The sequence below is a fragment of the Hemitrygon akajei genome, chromosome 4 (assembly GCF_048418815.1).
Source record: "Hemitrygon akajei chromosome 4, sHemAka1.3, whole genome shotgun sequence".
Classification (NCBI taxonomy): domain Eukaryota; kingdom Metazoa; phylum Chordata; class Chondrichthyes; order Myliobatiformes; family Dasyatidae; genus Hemitrygon; species Hemitrygon akajei.
Window position 1 is genome coordinate 51017974 of NC_133127.1, and position 17456 is coordinate 51035429.

The window sequence follows — 17456 nt, forward strand, 5'->3', positions numbered from 1 at the left end:
TCTAGCAAATGGGTGGAATCATCATATTAGTATGGGGCTACATCTAGAAATATTAATGAATGTGTACAGGGAATAATTAATTACGTTCTTGAGGGTCCTGTGATCAGTTCATTTATAATCCTGCCCATTCTAAGTGCCCTTTCCCGATGATGTTATTGAAATTCTGATAGCCATTTCTATGATAATATTATGGCTAACAAAGAACTCTTGCTCTTCCCCAGCACACCCCCCCCCCCCCCACATCACTGTAGTTTTCTCACTTTTGTACTTGTCCTGATGAAGTTTATATTCTGCATCTATCTGTTTCCATTTATTTGGCTTTATGTTTAGCATTTAATTTGGATTGTGATGCGGTAATGTTAGTCTGGCATTGTAAAACACCATTTTAGCTTTGGAGTCCTTGTTTAAATGCCTGCTTTCTTTATTCAATCAGTAAAGTCGTAGCATCAAGAGATAATACTGAAACTTTTTGCATTTTGCTGTCTTGGCTAAATAATTCTTGGTCATGAGAATGCTTTCGTATCCATCTAAACTGTATTTTGAGTATTTTTTTAATGGCTGGTGTTGCTAACTGTTTGGAATCTCTTCTACAGATATAAAAGGGGGAAAGCTGCGGGACTACCAGATCCGTGGACTGAACTGGCTCATTTCTTTATATGAAAATGGCATAAATGGTATCCTAGCAGATGAAATGGTATGTATCTATGTTAATTGTGGATGCTAGAAATGTTAATTGTGGATATTAAAGGTGAAAAGCTTATCGAATTTAAGATGTGGGGTAGTGTTAAGTATTGTTTACATCATTGGACTGAAAATTCTGAGGCCTATTATACTGATCATTCAGATAGGATTTCAAGTCCAGTGATAATGAGACAGTTTTACTTTGTTCACGTAAATATGAAATAAGTGACTGACACAACCAAGCTGTAAATATAAAGATAAATACATCTGGGTTACTAATGTTCAATTAGGGAAAGGAAATTTTTAGTCTTTACACAACATGACTGACATGTTTCTCCATGCCTGCAGCAATGATGAAGTGATTATTAAATAACTTTGCAAGCTGTTGGGTCTTTCCAAACTGGCCCTATAAAGTGGATTAAGCTTGCAACAGGATTAGCTGCCCACTTTTTATTTCAGTAGTGAATTTAAAGACAAACAGGCTTGATCCCGTCAGTTCTAAAGTCTTTAACATTTGGGAAATATTGCCAAAACTGCATGATCTGTACCTTAGACTAGTTGAGGTGCAATTACTGTATTTCTTACTGAATTACCTTTTAGATAAAATATTATTTCTGCACTGAAGGTCCCTTAAAAATCTGAGGAAACTATTTCACTTATCTATGGATGTTTGGAAGAGATTGTCTTAAAGTTCAGTACTTAATTTTAGTGCCTGAAAGCATGTGGATAATTGGTCTTTGGAACTCCCTCCAAAAAGTTGATGAAGTTAGTTTTATTCAGGATTTTGCTGTGATAGAACTTTGTATTGAGCAATAAGGAGCCATGGCATGGATATGATATTAAAAGCCATTTAAGCCATGATTTAAACAAACAGGCTCTAGTCTAAGGCTGTATGAAAATAACTACATCTGGTTTACCAAACTGGCTTCGCGTATATTTTTGGAAATTTGTCATGTTATTCCCAACCAAAGGCTAGTGAGATATTTAATTGTACTTAATTTAACAGGGTCTTGGGAAGACTTTACAAACTATTGCTCTTCTTGGATACATGAAACATTACAGAAGCATTCCTGGACCTCACATGGTTTTAGTCCCTAAATCTACACTCCACAACTGGATGCTTGAATTCAAGAGATGGATTCCAACTCTTCGAGCCATTTGTCTAATTGGTGACAAGGAACAGCGGGTAAGATTGTTTTATGTGCTAATGGATAAACCAGCAAATGTCTGCAGAGCTTGGTTGGTAGATTACCCAGAAATACTGATTTGATCAATGCAGGGTTAGCTGAACCGATCTGCAGAAGCACAGTTACCCTATTATAAATAAGGATAAAGAACTTCATCCTTTTTATTAGCCAATCGTGACATCTGCTAGTACTTTCGTGTTTATAAAAAAAAGTGTCGTGCTTGATTTGTTCATAGTGCATCATTAGCTTGAACTGATTTACAATAATTTTCTAAATTTTTATTCAATTAAATTTAACTACATTAAGTTCTGTCTTGGTATAGCTCTGTCGAGTAAGAGAAAATTGAGTGATTGATTAAAGAAACAACTTCTTGCTTTGTCAGGCTGCTTTCATCCGAGATGTCTTGCTACCTGGAGAGTGGGATGTCTGTGTAACATCATATGAAATGTTGATCAGGGAGAAATCAGTTTTCAAAAAGTTTAATTGGAGGTATCTCGTCATAGATGAAGCCCACAGAATCAAAAATGAAAAATCCAAGGTAAGTTTATTTTTTGTCCACTCTCTCCATCATGTCCACCCATTCCAGTAACCTAAACATAATGGTAATGTTTTTTGGTAAGCAATTACTGAAAAGTGCATTAAGCTGATGCAAGCTTGTTTTACGTTGGACCGTTGATCACACTGCTGCCATAACATGTAGCAAAAATACACAGAGAGAAACACATTGTTTATTCCAAGTATGAGTGCTTTTTCCATGCAAAGTACTTCTTATTGGAAAGACAATGGCTAAATTGTATCTGAAGCATGAAATCTAAAGGATAACAAGAAAAAAATGAAATGGTTAACAGGGCCTTTATTTAAGAAAAAAAAGTGGGGTGAATAAATGTAGTTGTACTAAGGAGAATGTGATGATGAAGGAATGAAAAACTACAAGATTGAACATTTGAGGGAGAAAATGAAGGATAATGAAACATTCTGTGATGGACACAAAAGACAGATGCTGTAATCTGGAGCAACAAAGAATCTCCTGGAGGAACTCAGCAGATAGAGCTGCATCTGTAGGGAGAAAAGAGTTCAGTTGTAGTCTTGATTAGAAGCACTGGTGAAAATGCAGTTATCGTTGATAGAATGATTAAAAAAGAATTGTTTCTATGTCAATCTTCCATTATCCATCCACTGTCAGAGCATTAATTGTATTAAAAATATTGAGTCATTTTATCATTCGTGGTAGGTGGATTTTATAGCAATTGGTGCTTTGGTCTGAGATAGTCTAATGCAAGTGTTTCAACTTGCACCAATTGCAACAAACTAGCCCCAAGTTTTGGAGGTCATTTAAACACATTATTCATTCCTAATTTCTAGAATTCATGGGGGGTGGGGGAGGAGGAGTCTTTGGATTTTAAATTTGAAATCAGTTCTATTTTCTTTTTTTGTTCAGCCTAAGATATATCCCATCTGGTACACATGGTTTATCAACTAGCCTTTCTGATACTATCTTTCCAATATTTGTCCCATCCAATATCTTGATTACATTTTCCATGATAGTCCAGCAGCAATATCTTTCTAATTAGATGTCCTATTTGATCCCTCTTTTGTTTTTATTGCATGATTACTGCTTCCATGCTGTTTATAAATTCCCTTTTCGTTATTTCCTTTTTGTTTTTGAGCCTTGTTTCTTGAGCTTCCTACAATGAGCTAATTTCTTACGTGTTGTTGTTCTCTTCCCCCACCCCCCCCCCCCCCTACACCCAAACACCTGCCTCCTCCCCTCCTTTTCTCATTTGTTTAATCCATGTTTTTGGTTTTCTGGGGTGATCTGACTTTAATTTCCTTTCTCCTTTATGAATCAATTCTGTAAAGCATTCATTCTGTAACGTATGGTGTCAATCATGCATTAAAAAACATAGTGAAATCATGTAACAATTTGAATTCACTCTGGATCTAACTATTATATTACTGAATGTGATTTTTTTTAAATGTCTTAAGCCAGTTTGTTTTTTGATGTTTTTGATATATTATTGCAGCTATCTGAAATAGTTAGAGAATTCAAGACCACAAATCGATTATTACTCACTGGTACGCCACTCCAGAACAACTTACATGAACTCTGGGCATTACTCAACTTCCTTCTTCCTGATGTTTTCAATTCTTCTGCTGTAAGTACTTAAAGGAAAACTTTCATTGAGATTAAGTGAAGCTTTCTGTGGTTGAGGTTTAATACACATCCATATCAATGGTGCTTGGTTGTAAAGCCTGTATTTTAAGATTGCAAGCACAGCACTGTTCCATGAAATTACACGTAGATAAGAGCTTGGAAGGGAGGTTATTTGTTCCATTGAATCCTTGCTAGTTCATTGTAAAAGCATTTCAGCAAATCACAGTACCCAAGCTCTTACTAAGTACAGCTTTTTAAAAATACTTTTATGGTTCTCTTCTACATACTGTGACTGACTGTTTTTATTAATCACTTGGCAATCCAGATTTTAACTGCACAAAATAGCTACACATTTCTAATACTCTTTATTAACAAGTACATTGATTCTGTATGCCCACCTTGTCCCTCTTCATGTTTATTCATAATACAATTTGAACAATTCTGCCCTCTTGTACAACAATTGAAAATTACATTCAAGACATGCTTGTGGCGATGTGTCCTATTTAAAAACTTGCTTAAACTTTTCACTTGTGTATTGTTAACTATCCCGATATGGATGAAAATAATATCCCACGTAAACACTACCTGTGGTTTTGCATGTCAGCCACACCTTGAATTTGTATGTTATTCTAATGAGATGTAATGCTGAAAGTACTTTAATGAGAAGCTGCAAAACAAAGTTTCACATTCAGATATGCAGCATCATACAGCATATTTTAAGAAAGGTGTGAATGGAAGATTTAGAAAGCAAAATTTTGCTTTGATAAATAAATAATTTACTGTGTGATATAGGATATCAATTATTACAGCTAGTAGCAAATGTGGCCAAACATTAGATTTGGAAGAGCAAAATTCTCTTCTTTTTTTTTTAGGACTTTGATTCATGGTTTGATACAAATAACTGTTTTGGAGATCAGAAGCTAGTTGAACGGTTGCATATGGTAAGTGATTCATTTTAAATGACAGTGATACTAACGTATAGGTATGTAGATGCTATTATGATTCACCTTAATTTGAAGGAACATTCTTGCCTTTTTAAAAAAAAAAATCACCTTAAACTAATTCTAAATAATTTTGGAGTAATGTATCATATTTTATGATGACTTAAATTTTGATGATTTAATATACCTAGATGTTTGTTTTATAGGTGACAAATATGTTTATAAATTAATTTTTAATTATATTTTATAAGTTGGTCCTGGATTACTCATGGACACAGACGATAATTCGCCCGTTATATATGTTAGCTTGAACATCGTGTGGTAGCTCTATTAATTATCTAGAATTATCCTTGGGTGTAGTAAAGTGCTCCCTTGTTGCTTAAATCAGTCTAACCTGCAGCCCCTCCCTAAATGATAAAAACTTAAGAGAATGAGTAATAATTAAGATGTTGTTGCCTCCCTTTGCACATAACAAAATGCAGACTATTTCTGGGTAAAATAAACTTAGCACAAGATGATATAAGCAGTACTGTTGCAATTAGCATTAATGCATTTGACCGTTGTTTCTTTTGTGGAACAGTAGATGAGACAGTAGGGAGATGAAATTCTATAGTAGGGGTGGTGAACCTTTTTGAGAGCACGTGCCCAAATTGGCAATAATCTTAATAAAAGTTCTCATGTGCCATGATAATTTTGAGCAGAGATTATCATTGATTAATGAATTAGTAACCATGATCATGGGCTTTTTTTTTAGGAATGAGGATGAATAATGTTGCTTATTTGCTGTATTCATTAGTTTTACTTTTAAAAGTTTAGCGGAGACTAAAAATGAAGCATTTTATAAAACCTATTCAAAAATTATTAGTATTAATCTTGTAAGGACAATTGGAGATAACATAATTTCTACATAGTATTGTTATTGTACATCATGTATAACCTACCAAAGGGAGCCACAACAACAGGGTCTCTGGCACTAAGTCTGACACAATGGCTCAGAAGGGGAAGAGTACAGAGGAGGAATACAGTAATAATAGGAGATTCCATAGTTAGAGGGATCGATAGGAGAGTTTATGGACTCAATAGAGAGATCAAGATGGTTTGTTGCCTCCTAGGTGCCAGGGTCAGGGATATCTTGGATCATGTCCACAAAATTCAAAAGGGGAATGGTGAGCAGCTGGATGTCTTGGTGAATATTGGTACCAATGACATGGGCCAGAAAAGAGAGGAGGTCCTAAAGAGAGAATTTAGAAGAGCTAGGTAGAAAGCTGAGAAGCAGGACCTGTAGGGTAACAATCTCTGGATTGCTGCCTGTGTTACACACGAGTAGGATGGGAACCAGAGTGATAGGGCTAAGAATAGGAATTTTGTTTTACAAGCAGAGGTAGTGAGACTGTTGGAAAGGACAGAAAGATGATACTGCAAAATTGCAGTCAGTAGGATGGGTTGCAGTGTAAAAGGGGGACAAAATTGAAAAGTGACAAATACAGGACTGAAAGTGTTATATTTGAATGCACGCAGCGTACAAAATAGCTGACGACCTTGTAACGCTGTTAGAGATTGGCGGGTATGAAGTGGGTATCATGGAGTCATGGCTGAAAAACGATTGTAGTTAGGAGCTTAATATCCAAGGATACACAACCTATTGAAAGGGCAGACAGGTGGAGGAGTAGTGGTTCTTGCAAAAATGAAACCAAATCTTTAGAAAGATGTGACATAGGATCGGAAGATGTAGGATCATCGTGGGTAGAGTTAAGACACTGTAAGTGTAAGAAAACCCTGTTGAGAGTTATTTGCCAGGATGTTACATTAGTCATGCAGGGTTTCAATATGCAGATAGATTGGATCCAGTTGATACTCGATCCCAAGAGAGTGAATTTATGAAATGCCTCCAAGATGGTTTTTCGGAGCAGCTTGTACTTGACTCCAATAGGGGATCAGCAATTGTGAAATGGGTGTTGCCTAATGAACCAGATACGATTTGGGAGCTTAAGGTAAAGGAACCCTTGGGAAACAGTGATCATAATATGATAGAATTCACCTTGTAACTTGAGAAGGAGAAGCTAAAATAAGATGCACTACAGTGGAGTAAAGGGAAATGCAGAGGCATGTGAAAGGAACTGGCCAAAGTTGATTTGAAGGGGCCACTAGCAGGGATGACAGCAGAGCAGCAATGGCCAGAGTTTCTGGGAGAAAGTTGGAAGGCACAAGATAGATGCATCCTAAAGAAGAGGAAGTATTCTATCAGAAGGATGAGGAAACCATAGCTTCCAAGGGAAGTCAAAGCCAACATAAAAGCAAAAGAGAGGGCATATAATAGACCAAAAATGAGTGGGAAGTTAGAGGATTGGGAAATGTTTAAAAGCGACAGAAGGCTACTTAAAAAAAACTTATGGGGGAAAAGATAAAATAAGGTAAGCTAGCCAATACTATCAAATATGACACCAAAGGTTTTTTCTGATATATAAAGAGTAAAAGAGAAATGTGAGTAGATATTGGGCTGCTGAAAAATGTCTCTTGAGAGATAATAATGGGGGGCAAGGAAATGGCAGATGAACTGAATAAATATTTTGCAACAGCCTTCATGGTGGAAGACATTAATAGTATGCTGGAAGTTTAAGAGTGTCGGGGTATTACTAGGGAGATGATGCTTGGAAAACTTGAAGGTCTAAAGGTAGATGGTCCTGATGGACTTCACCCAGGGTTCTAAAAGAGGTAGCTGAAGAGATTGCTGAGATATTAGTAATGATTTTTCAAGAATCAATAGATTCTGTCATTGTTCCAGAGGACTAGAAAATTGCAAATATCACTCCATTCTTCAAGAAGGGAGATAAGCAAAAGAGAGGAAATAATAGGCCAGTTAGTCTGATCTCAGTGGTTGCAGTTGATTGTTAGGGATATAGTTTGGGGAAACTTGGAGGCACCTGACCAAATAGGCCAAAGGCAGCATGGTTTCCTTAAGGAAAAATCTTGCCTGACAAATCTGTTGGAATTCTTTGAAGAAATATCAAGCAGGATGGTAGAGGAGAATCTTGGATTTTCAGAAGACCTTTGACAAAGTGCCACACATGAGGCTGCTAATCAAGATAAGAGCCCAGGGTATTACAGAAAAGGTGTTAGCATAGATAGAGCATTGACTGAATGGCAGGAGGCAAAGAATGGGAATTAAGGAATCTTATAGTCTCTAGAAGTGTATGGTCAAGCACTTTGGTAAATCCATAGATTATTTTCTGACGGGGAGAAAATTTAAAAATCGAGGTACAAAGGAATTTGGGAGTCCTCGTGTAGGAGTTCCTAAAGGTTAATTGCACTTTGAGTCTGTGGTGAGGAAGGCAAATGCAAGATAGTTAATAGTTTCAAGAAGGGAATCCAGAGTTTCAGAATCTCATTGTTGGGACTTTTATAGTTTGATGCAGTTACTGACAAATCCCCTTCATTATTTTCTAGTTTCAGCCTTTAAGTCAGCAAATTGTCTCTCCAAATACATCTGCTTTGTAAATCAATCAGTTGTATTAAGAAATTATCGAAATCAATCCACTACAACATTTTGAAATTTAGTTTGTCTAATGTTATTTGCTTGATTTATGAATTTTGCAGTTTCTTTTTATGATTGGAATTTAGTTTATTTTTAAAGAAAATTGTTCAATAGTTGAACCAGTGATACTCAAAAATTGCACTGGAAAGCTCTGGAAGTCTGTCATTTCAGGAATTTGAATATCTGTCATGTGTTTACTTAGGTTTGGGAAATATTTAAAACTGCCATTTTCGGCTTCACGCTTAAATACATCCAGTTTGTTTTCAAAGGCTTTTATATTATCAAGCATAACATCAGTGCTTTGCCAGATCCCTGTAATTTGGTGTTCAAATGTGAAGAGATATCTACAAATCCACACAACGTCATATAATTCTTGATAAGTATATTTTCAACAAAAACAGAAATTTTTCATCTAAACACTCAACAAATCATTTAAGGACAAGTACATGAGTAGCTGTGTGCATCAAATTCACCTTGCTTTGTAAACTAAAAGTTTTTTTGAAACACACCTAGAAATAAAATTAAATACTTTGGTTATAATTTTTGTTACTTCCTTATGGCCAGCTTTTGCACAAAACCTCTTTGTGTACTATAGAATGTACATATAGAATATCAGTGGATGCTCAAAATTTTTAGCAAATAGTTTGACAAAACCTGCCTCTTTACCAATCCTGTTGCCCGCACCATCTGTTGTCACAGAAAGAATTTTTGAAAGGTTAACTTGTCATTTATCCTCGCATTTGTCTATGTGGCACCCTGCCAGCGTGAGACATTTCCTGTGAAAACATCTCACTGCTGTTGGGAGTAAAATATCATTCATTGCTTCATTTGGCAGTTAATATAAACATTTTTTATTATGAGTGAGGTTTAAACAATCCAGAATAGCACTGCATACTATTGCCATCTTGGATATGGGTGCCAGTAATTTGCCACCTGTAACTTTAATAATTCCAGAGATAATATGATGTAGATCTCCAATATTTATTTTTGTCCTTTTGGCCACTGATCCCCAGTGTCAGCAATGTGGCCTATCAGGCGTGTCCATGGGTTGTCTTGAACTCCAATTATGAATTAGATACTCAGGAAGTGTTTGGGCACTGCCACACTTCTGGTGGAACTGTTGTTAATTCTGGAGGAGGGAAATTTCTGAGCTTCAAATTCCAAAACACTTGTTTGGTATTATGGGGTAAACTAAATGGGTATTTTGATTTTTGTTTTTTCTTTAACTTTTTTTCTCATTGTCTTTTTTTCACTTGCTGAAGTAGGGCTAAATTTGTTCACACTATAAGTCTTATTCCTGACTCTGGTCACAGTCTGATGTCTATATCCTTTCTGTCCCCCTTGATACCAGACTAACATTCTGATTTTCTGTTGATCCATCAAGTCACCTCTTACTATCTATAAAGTGCCATTATTGCCTCAGTTATGTTCTAATGTTCTTATTCCAACCACTTTGCACCAGTATAATAAACTGGAACCTGAATCCCACCTGTACCAAATTCAAGACTATTAATCCTGGTTGGGAAACAACATTTGCAACTTGTTCTCTAGTTATAGTGGTCCCTTATTTAATCTCCTGAGATCTCCATCCTTTTCTTTTGTTTGCTCCTCGCTGTGCCTTTTCAACCAAACTCTGAATTCTCTTTAATTCTGCCTCTGACCAGAATTTTTGTAATGTTTAATATTTCTTTTCATGATGTAGTACTTTTAATATGATCTTTTCATGATCAAGTACTTTTGAAGAATGAGGGAAGACACTGAAGATTCTCTATGCTCTACTTAATATAAAAACTAGGTTGGGGGTCTGGGTTTGTTCTGTTGAAGAAAATTCATAAATTCTCACAAATGTATAATTCTAATTATACTCAAACTAATTCCAACTAATTGGCATTGTCTATGGGCGCCATTGTGAACTTCCTCTGCTTTAGAGGCTGTGATCTTGCAAAAAAATAGATTGCATCTAACGTGAAATATTTTTGACCTGAATTTGGCTGCGTATGTGGGTGTGTCCATTTGACTGAATTCTTAGCCTATATCTGCAGAAGTACTTGAATCCTTAAGGTAAAATATATCTTAAGCCACTTTTCTAATGTTTATATATAGCATTTGTAATTGCTTTCTTTTACTTGCCTCCATTGGCACCATCAGTGTGTAAAGAGCATGTACTCTAACCTGAATTAGGTATTGCGACCCTTTCTTCTCCGACGTATTAAGGCTGAGGTAGAGAAGAGTCTACCACCAAAAAAAGAAGTCAAAATGTATGTAGGCCTCAGCAAAATGCAACGGGAATGGTGAGTATACAACCTGCAAGTAATGACATATTGCATAATGAAGCGTGGTATAATTTTGCACAATTTATTTTGCTTTAGTCACAGTCATACAAGGCAGAAACAGACCACTTGGCCCACCATGCTCATCTGCACTCATTCTAATTTCTAATATTCTGCCCGCTACCTTCTCTTCCTTTGTGATTTAAGTACTCATTTACATACAGTGCAAATATAAAGTTTTTTGCCTTTGTCACCACCTCAGACCATTCCAGATTCTAGCCACACTGCTTGGTGGTGGGAGTGTGGGAATGTAACATTTTTCCTTCGATATCCTCTAAACCTCTTTCCTTTAGCTTTTATTGACTTATTTTTATTATTATGTATTAGAATGCCACATAACAACAAGTTAAACAAATTTCATGTCACATGCCGGTGATGATAAACCGGATTCTGAGTTTCATGACATATGATGGTGATAGTAAGCCTGGTTCTGATTCTTGATTTTTATTAAACTGTGCTGCCTGGTTTCGTTTGTGGGAGAGAATGTTTCTCACCACTACATTTTGTTCCTCTCATTTTCTATACTGATCCCCTTTCAGCCTCCTCCACTCAAACGAAAATACTCTGTCTCCACATTCTCTCCTTCATAACTGAAACAGTATCTTATGTTCTCCAGGATGCTTGTATTCATCCTATAGTATAGTGTGACAACCAGAACTGCACACACTACTCTAGCTGTGGCGTAACCAATGTTTTGTATAGTTGTATCACAACTTTCCTGCCCTTGTTTTTATGCCAGTGCTAAAGGAGGCAAGAATCTTGTTTTTTTTTCTTCACTTTATCTATGAAGAACCTTGGGTTTGTACGCCAATAATCCTCTTCCCCATTATTGTCCTGGATCCTATCATTCATTGTGTCTATTGTAGTTGAATAGTTCTGCCAAAACTATTGCTTCACACTCATTCGGATTAAATTTTATCTTGTTTTGCTCATCTTTGTAACTCGTCAGTGTTGTCCTAAAAACTAAGGTGATCCTATTATGAAGATCATTTTCATACCACATGCGAATTTACTGGCCAGACTTGACACTCACATTGATCCACTTGTGCGTATAATATTAAGCAGTGAGGATCTCAAGACCAATACCTGCATACATCACTAGTCTCAGGCCTCCAATCACAAAACAGCTTTCTACGATTTCTCACTCCTCCCCCCCCCCCCCCCCCCATTACTAAGCCATCTTGTGATCCAATTTGCCCTTAATCCCAAGAGCTCTTAACTTTTTGGATGAGTCTCCTCTCTGGGACCTTGTCAAAGCCCTTGTTGAAGTCCAAATATGCTTCTTCAACCACATTACCCTTAAAAATACATTTCATTACATCTTTGAAAATTTTAATCAAGTTGGTCAGACAGGACTCCCTCCTCCCATAATAAAATCCTGTTGACTTTCCTTGATCATTATCTAATGTTCCACATGTAAATTAATCCTGTCACTTAGAATTATGACAGCAAACATTATAACCGGTGATGTTAAACACACAAAATGCTGAAGGAGCTCAGCAGGTCAGACAACATCTATGAAATGAATAAACAATTATCCTTTTGCCTGCTTATAATTAGTGGGCTTATTCCTGCTGCTCATACGGAATAGAAGTACCACATCTGCTGTCCATGCATCATCCAGTGCCTTAGCTGTGGCATCGTGTCTGAGCCCCAACAACTTCCTTTCTAAAGCTTTCATTTAGCCCTTATCCAAGTATTCTGGCTCCAACCACAGATTGCCCCTCTATTGCTCAATGATTTACACTTTTTCCTGGGCCCCACTCACTTTCATATTTTTGGAAACGTGTTGGCCCTGGTCACTCACTATTTCACTTTTGAATGACTCCCGCTTGTCAGTTGTAGGCTTTCCTGTAGGGAGCTCTTCCAGTCGAATATTGTCAGATCTTGTCTTGCCAGTTTTGAAATCTGTCTTAAAGTTACTGTCTTCAAAATGTATTCCCACTGATATGCCAACCACTTGGAGCTATGTTCCCTTAGATGAGGCCAAATACTGCCCCTCTTCAAGTAAAATTGGCTCAATTCTGCAAGCTTCATTGTAGTTATGGAAAAGGACAATGATGGGCTATAAAATTAACATTCTGAATTTGAGACAGATACACTTCAAAACTGACAAAACAAGATATGACAATGCTTAACTGAGAGAGCTCCCTATGCGCACTGTCAATATTCCATCCCTTCAAGTATTTCACACCAAAACATTGGGAACATTTGAGGATTGAGTGAACCCAGTGTACTCGGGAATAAAATTATGATTCCATACTGTTCCCTTTCTTTGATCTGTATATTGTTTGTATTTGATTAGTCACTTGATTGATTTCTCTAGGTAGTACCCCCTGTTTTTAAATGCGTGAATTTGGACCTTTCCCAGAGTAAGGTCATAATTTCAGTTTTTTAAACATAACTCCATTAAAGTTGCAGGTACTGAGCTTAGCTTCAAAGTTCAAAGTAATTTCTTTTTATTGAAGTACATATACGTCACCATATACAACCCTGGGATTTGTTTTCTTGAGGGCATATACAGTAATTCCAAGAGAAACAGTAGAATCAATGAAAGACAGTAGCCAACATGACAAACAACCAATATGTAGAGTACAACAACCTGCGCAAGTACAAAAGAGAATAAATAAATCAAGCAAGCAGGCAATAAATGTCAAGAGTAGGAGATGAACAGTCCTTTGAAAGTGAGTCCATTGATTGTGGGAACAGTTCATTGATGGGGCGAGTGAAGTTAACCTCGGACTCAGAACCTGATGATCTCCTGATTCTGTCGGTGTGGGTCCTGATGTTTCTGTACCCCTTTTCTGGTGGCAGCAGCAAGAAGAGAGCACGGCCTTGGTAGTGGCTGCTTTGCATTCCTGTGACAGTGGTCTGGCTAGATGTGGGAGAGGGGGCCTTATCCTTGATGGAGTGGGTTGTATCCACCACATTTTGCTGGATTTTCTGTCAACGCCATTGGTGTTTCCATACCAGGCCGTGATGCAACCAGGCAGTATACTCTCCACTGCACATCTCCACTTCTCATCTCCCTTAAATTTCTTAAATTTGAAGATGCAGCACTGTAACAGTCCCTTCTGGCCCAACAAGCCCACGCCACCCAACTACACCTATGTAATCGATTAGCCTACTAACCCATATGCCTTTGGAATGTGGGAGGACCCCGGAGCATCTGGTTAAGGGGAAAACCTATCAATACTTTGCATAAGGCAGCAGCATTGAGCCCTGGTTGCTGGCGCTGTCATTATGCTAACTGCTACACTACCATGCCACCTCCATCTGGGTAGTCTCCAACCAGACGGCATGAATATCGATTACTCCTTCCCTGATAAAAATTCTTCTTCACCCCCCTCCCCCATACCCCACTCTGGCCCCTTTTCTCACCTGCTTATCACCTCCCACTGCGTTCCCTCTTCCTTCCCTTTCTCTTATGGTGCACACTCCTCTCTAGCCCTTTACCTTTCCTGCCCACTTGCTTCGCCTGTCGCCTTCAAGAAATCATCCTCCTCCTCCCCCCACCTTTTTATTCTGTTGTCTTCCCCCTTCATTTACAGTCTCGCAGAAGGGTCTTGACCCAACACGTCAACTGTTTATTCATTTCTGTAGATCTGCCTGACCTGCTGAGTTTCTCTAGCATTTTGTGTGTGTTGATTTGAGCCAGATAACTTCTTTTCATGTAATATATGTTTGTCCCAGAATAATTATTACACTTTTTTTGAGTACGCATTTCTTAATGCTTTCTTCCAAGTTATATCCAGATGCAGTAACACATCCTGGCTGCCTCACTTTTCTACCACTTTGTAGAATGTACTTTCTGTCGAAGAGGGGAGATGCATACTGATCGCTACATATAGATCTGAGGGCCAAGATGGGACTCTAGACTTTGTCCTAGTTGCATTCTCAAACAGCTTTAACCTATTGAATATTCTCTTAAAGAGCTATAGAAAACAAAAATCACTTCTCTAAATTTGAGTTAACTGTAATATTTCTTACAGGTACACCAAGATTTTAATGAAGGATATTGACATCCTTAATTCCTCAGGGAAAATGGACAAAATGCGTCTGTTGAACATACTGATGCAGCTACGCAAGTGTTGCAACCATCCCTATCTATTTGATGGAGCTGAGCCCGGCCCACCTTATACTACTGATACGCACCTCGTGGTTAACAGTGGAAAGATGGTGGTATTGGACAAACTGCTGCCAAGAGTGAAGGAGCAAGGTTGGCTGAGACCCTGTTTGACCCTGTTTATTATATTATTGATCTTTTATATAAAATGCAGTATCTTCTGGTCCTGTTAGGATATGTTTTAAAATGGTTGCAGGAGAATTTTAGTCCTATATTCATAAATATGGTATTCATAAATTTTCATAAATACTATAAATGTAAAGGAGAAATGGAGGATACAATAGATCCAATATTCTTAGGTATAAGGCAGAAGCAAAATAAAATTGGCCATAATGCAGGAAATTAGTTGAAAGTTTTTTATTATGTGAGAAGTGCTGGAATAGCGGGTTAGATTTTTTTTTGTTCAGACTTGATTAGCGCACTGAAAAATGCCGACATGTTTCTTTGGAGATTGCTTTTTTTAGTGGAACATTAGAGTGTTGTTTTGTAAGAGGCAGATTCAACTATGAAGTCAGATTCTCTCTGAAGTATGCTTCTCAAGTGCTCAAATAATTTTATATTCCTTGAAACAAGGAAGTTGGTGAAAAATTAAATAGTAGCCTAGCCCATTTATCCAAAAGATGCCAACAAATATGGGACTTCACCAACCTCCACCTCGCCCTCACCCCCCCCAGATCCCTGATCATGTAAATGTGAATGGTCAGCTTTACCAGGCTTCCAAAGCATAATAATTGCAGCATATCACAAGACCAAAAATTAGTTGTTGGGTGGGAAGATTTGGAACCAGTAAATGAAGATGGCCAGAATGTTTGGCACAGAAAATCTGTAAGACAAGGTTAACAAAGACTTGGATCGTGATTACTTATTCTACTTTGAAAGTATCTAAAGTACAATGCTTGGAAATCGTTTTTCTTTAGTTCATTGGGTTGCAGTCAACATAGTTTTCAAGGGCTTAATTTAAATTAATAACATGGCTGATAATCAGACATGACATCCTACCTCAAGAAACAGATATGTAATGGAAAGTGTTTAGAGGAGTATTTTAAGATTTTGTTTGAGTATGAAAGCTGGGCTTGTGAATGCAGGAGTCAAGATTAAAGATGAAACCAACGTTAAAAGTAGTATGAGTGCCACGTAATATTTATTTGGATAATGAACATTGAGTGGTGCAGATGGGTATCCTGAATTTTCAAGCAAAGTTGAAACTTTAAATCATTAAACTTTTCAACTCCCTATGGAGCTGACTGATTTAGGACCAGAGAATAAATTTTGCAAGATAGTAGCCCATCCATTCTCTGGTCTAAATCCAAAAGGCAGTTGGATCAGTATTTGTTCTTCAGATTATCGTTAAGAGGTTGGGAGAAGGAAGAATAGATGTTTGATTGCAATCATTTCTTAATTTGTGCTCTATCCCTGTTGCTCAAACTATGTTAAGGGCAAAAAAAAATCCACAAGTTAAAATCTTCAAATTTTCTCTTATTCCATACATTTGGATATATTGTTTTAAAAACAAATTCACAGTCAGTTCAAATACTACGAGATGTATATGCAGTGAGTTAATTGGATTTGGCCAATTTATACTCAACACTTATTAATTAGCTTGCAAAATTTTTGGAAGTTCTGTCATTAGCATGAGTGAAGAAATTTATTTGTTCTATCTTTCAATCAGTATGAATTTTGAACCATATCATAATCCGTGCAATGTTTCACATTAGATTTTCTGATATGCAATTTTTATAGGCTCGCGGGTGTTGATTTTCAGCCAAATGACAAGAGTGCTGGATATTTTAGAAGATTATTGTATGTGGAGAAACTATGAGTACTGCAGACTGGATGGGCAGACTCCACACGTTGAGAGACAGGTATATTTCTGGTCTTGTACCTTCCAGAGTTTGGTGTTTGTTTTTGTAAAGTTCCCATCTTAAATTATCCAAAGCTCTATATTTTTGTATTGGAACCTCGGCACGTTTGTCAGGGGATAGCTTTAGCGCTTGCATTATAAATGACCAGCATTTTAAATTAGGCTAACACTTGCCTAACTTCTGCCTTGGATGGACATGATATCAGAGTATATCCAAAACAGCAGTTTAGCCCAACCTCATTTTATAACAAGGCTCATTATATCAATGTTGCAGTTATGAACCTTGTTATACTTCATTTACAGAATTGCTGTTTGTATTTTGAACAAAGACCCATGAACATGTAATTTGCAATTACTACCTTTTTGTACTTTCACAAGAACAAATTTCAAGTAAATTGTAACAATTATGCCACATTCTGCTGTCTAGTTCTCTGGTTTGATTTTTTTTTCTCTCTCATCCCCTCAGGATTCTATTAGTGCATTCAATACTCCTGGAAGTACTAAATTTATCTTCATGTTGAGCACCCGTGCTGGGGGTCTTGGTATAAATCTTGCTACAGCGGATGTTGTAATCCTATACGACTCTGACTGGAACCCTCAGGTTGACCTACAGGCCATGGTAAGTTATTAAGGAGTGGATTTT

General features: G+C 37.2%; 1 protein-coding gene across 1 annotated transcript in view; it reads left to right on the plus strand.

Annotated features, from left to right (window-relative positions):
• Window positions 1–17456, plus strand: part of LOC140726327 (SWI/SNF-related matrix-associated actin-dependent regulator of chromatin subfamily A member 5) — a 54475-nt gene that overhangs the window by 19817 nt on the left and 17202 nt on the right. The window contains exons 5-13 of the mRNA XM_073042570.1: window positions 594–694; window positions 1688–1867; window positions 2251–2406; window positions 3893–4024; window positions 4896–4964; window positions 10678–10787; window positions 14819–15045; window positions 16693–16814; window positions 17280–17432. Of these exons, the coding sequence (XP_072898671.1) occupies window positions 594–694; window positions 1688–1867; window positions 2251–2406; window positions 3893–4024; window positions 4896–4964; window positions 10678–10787; window positions 14819–15045; window positions 16693–16814; window positions 17280–17432 (1250 nt within the window). The remainder of the gene's footprint in view (window positions 1–593; window positions 695–1687; window positions 1868–2250; window positions 2407–3892; window positions 4025–4895; window positions 4965–10677; window positions 10788–14818; window positions 15046–16692; window positions 16815–17279; window positions 17433–17456) is intronic.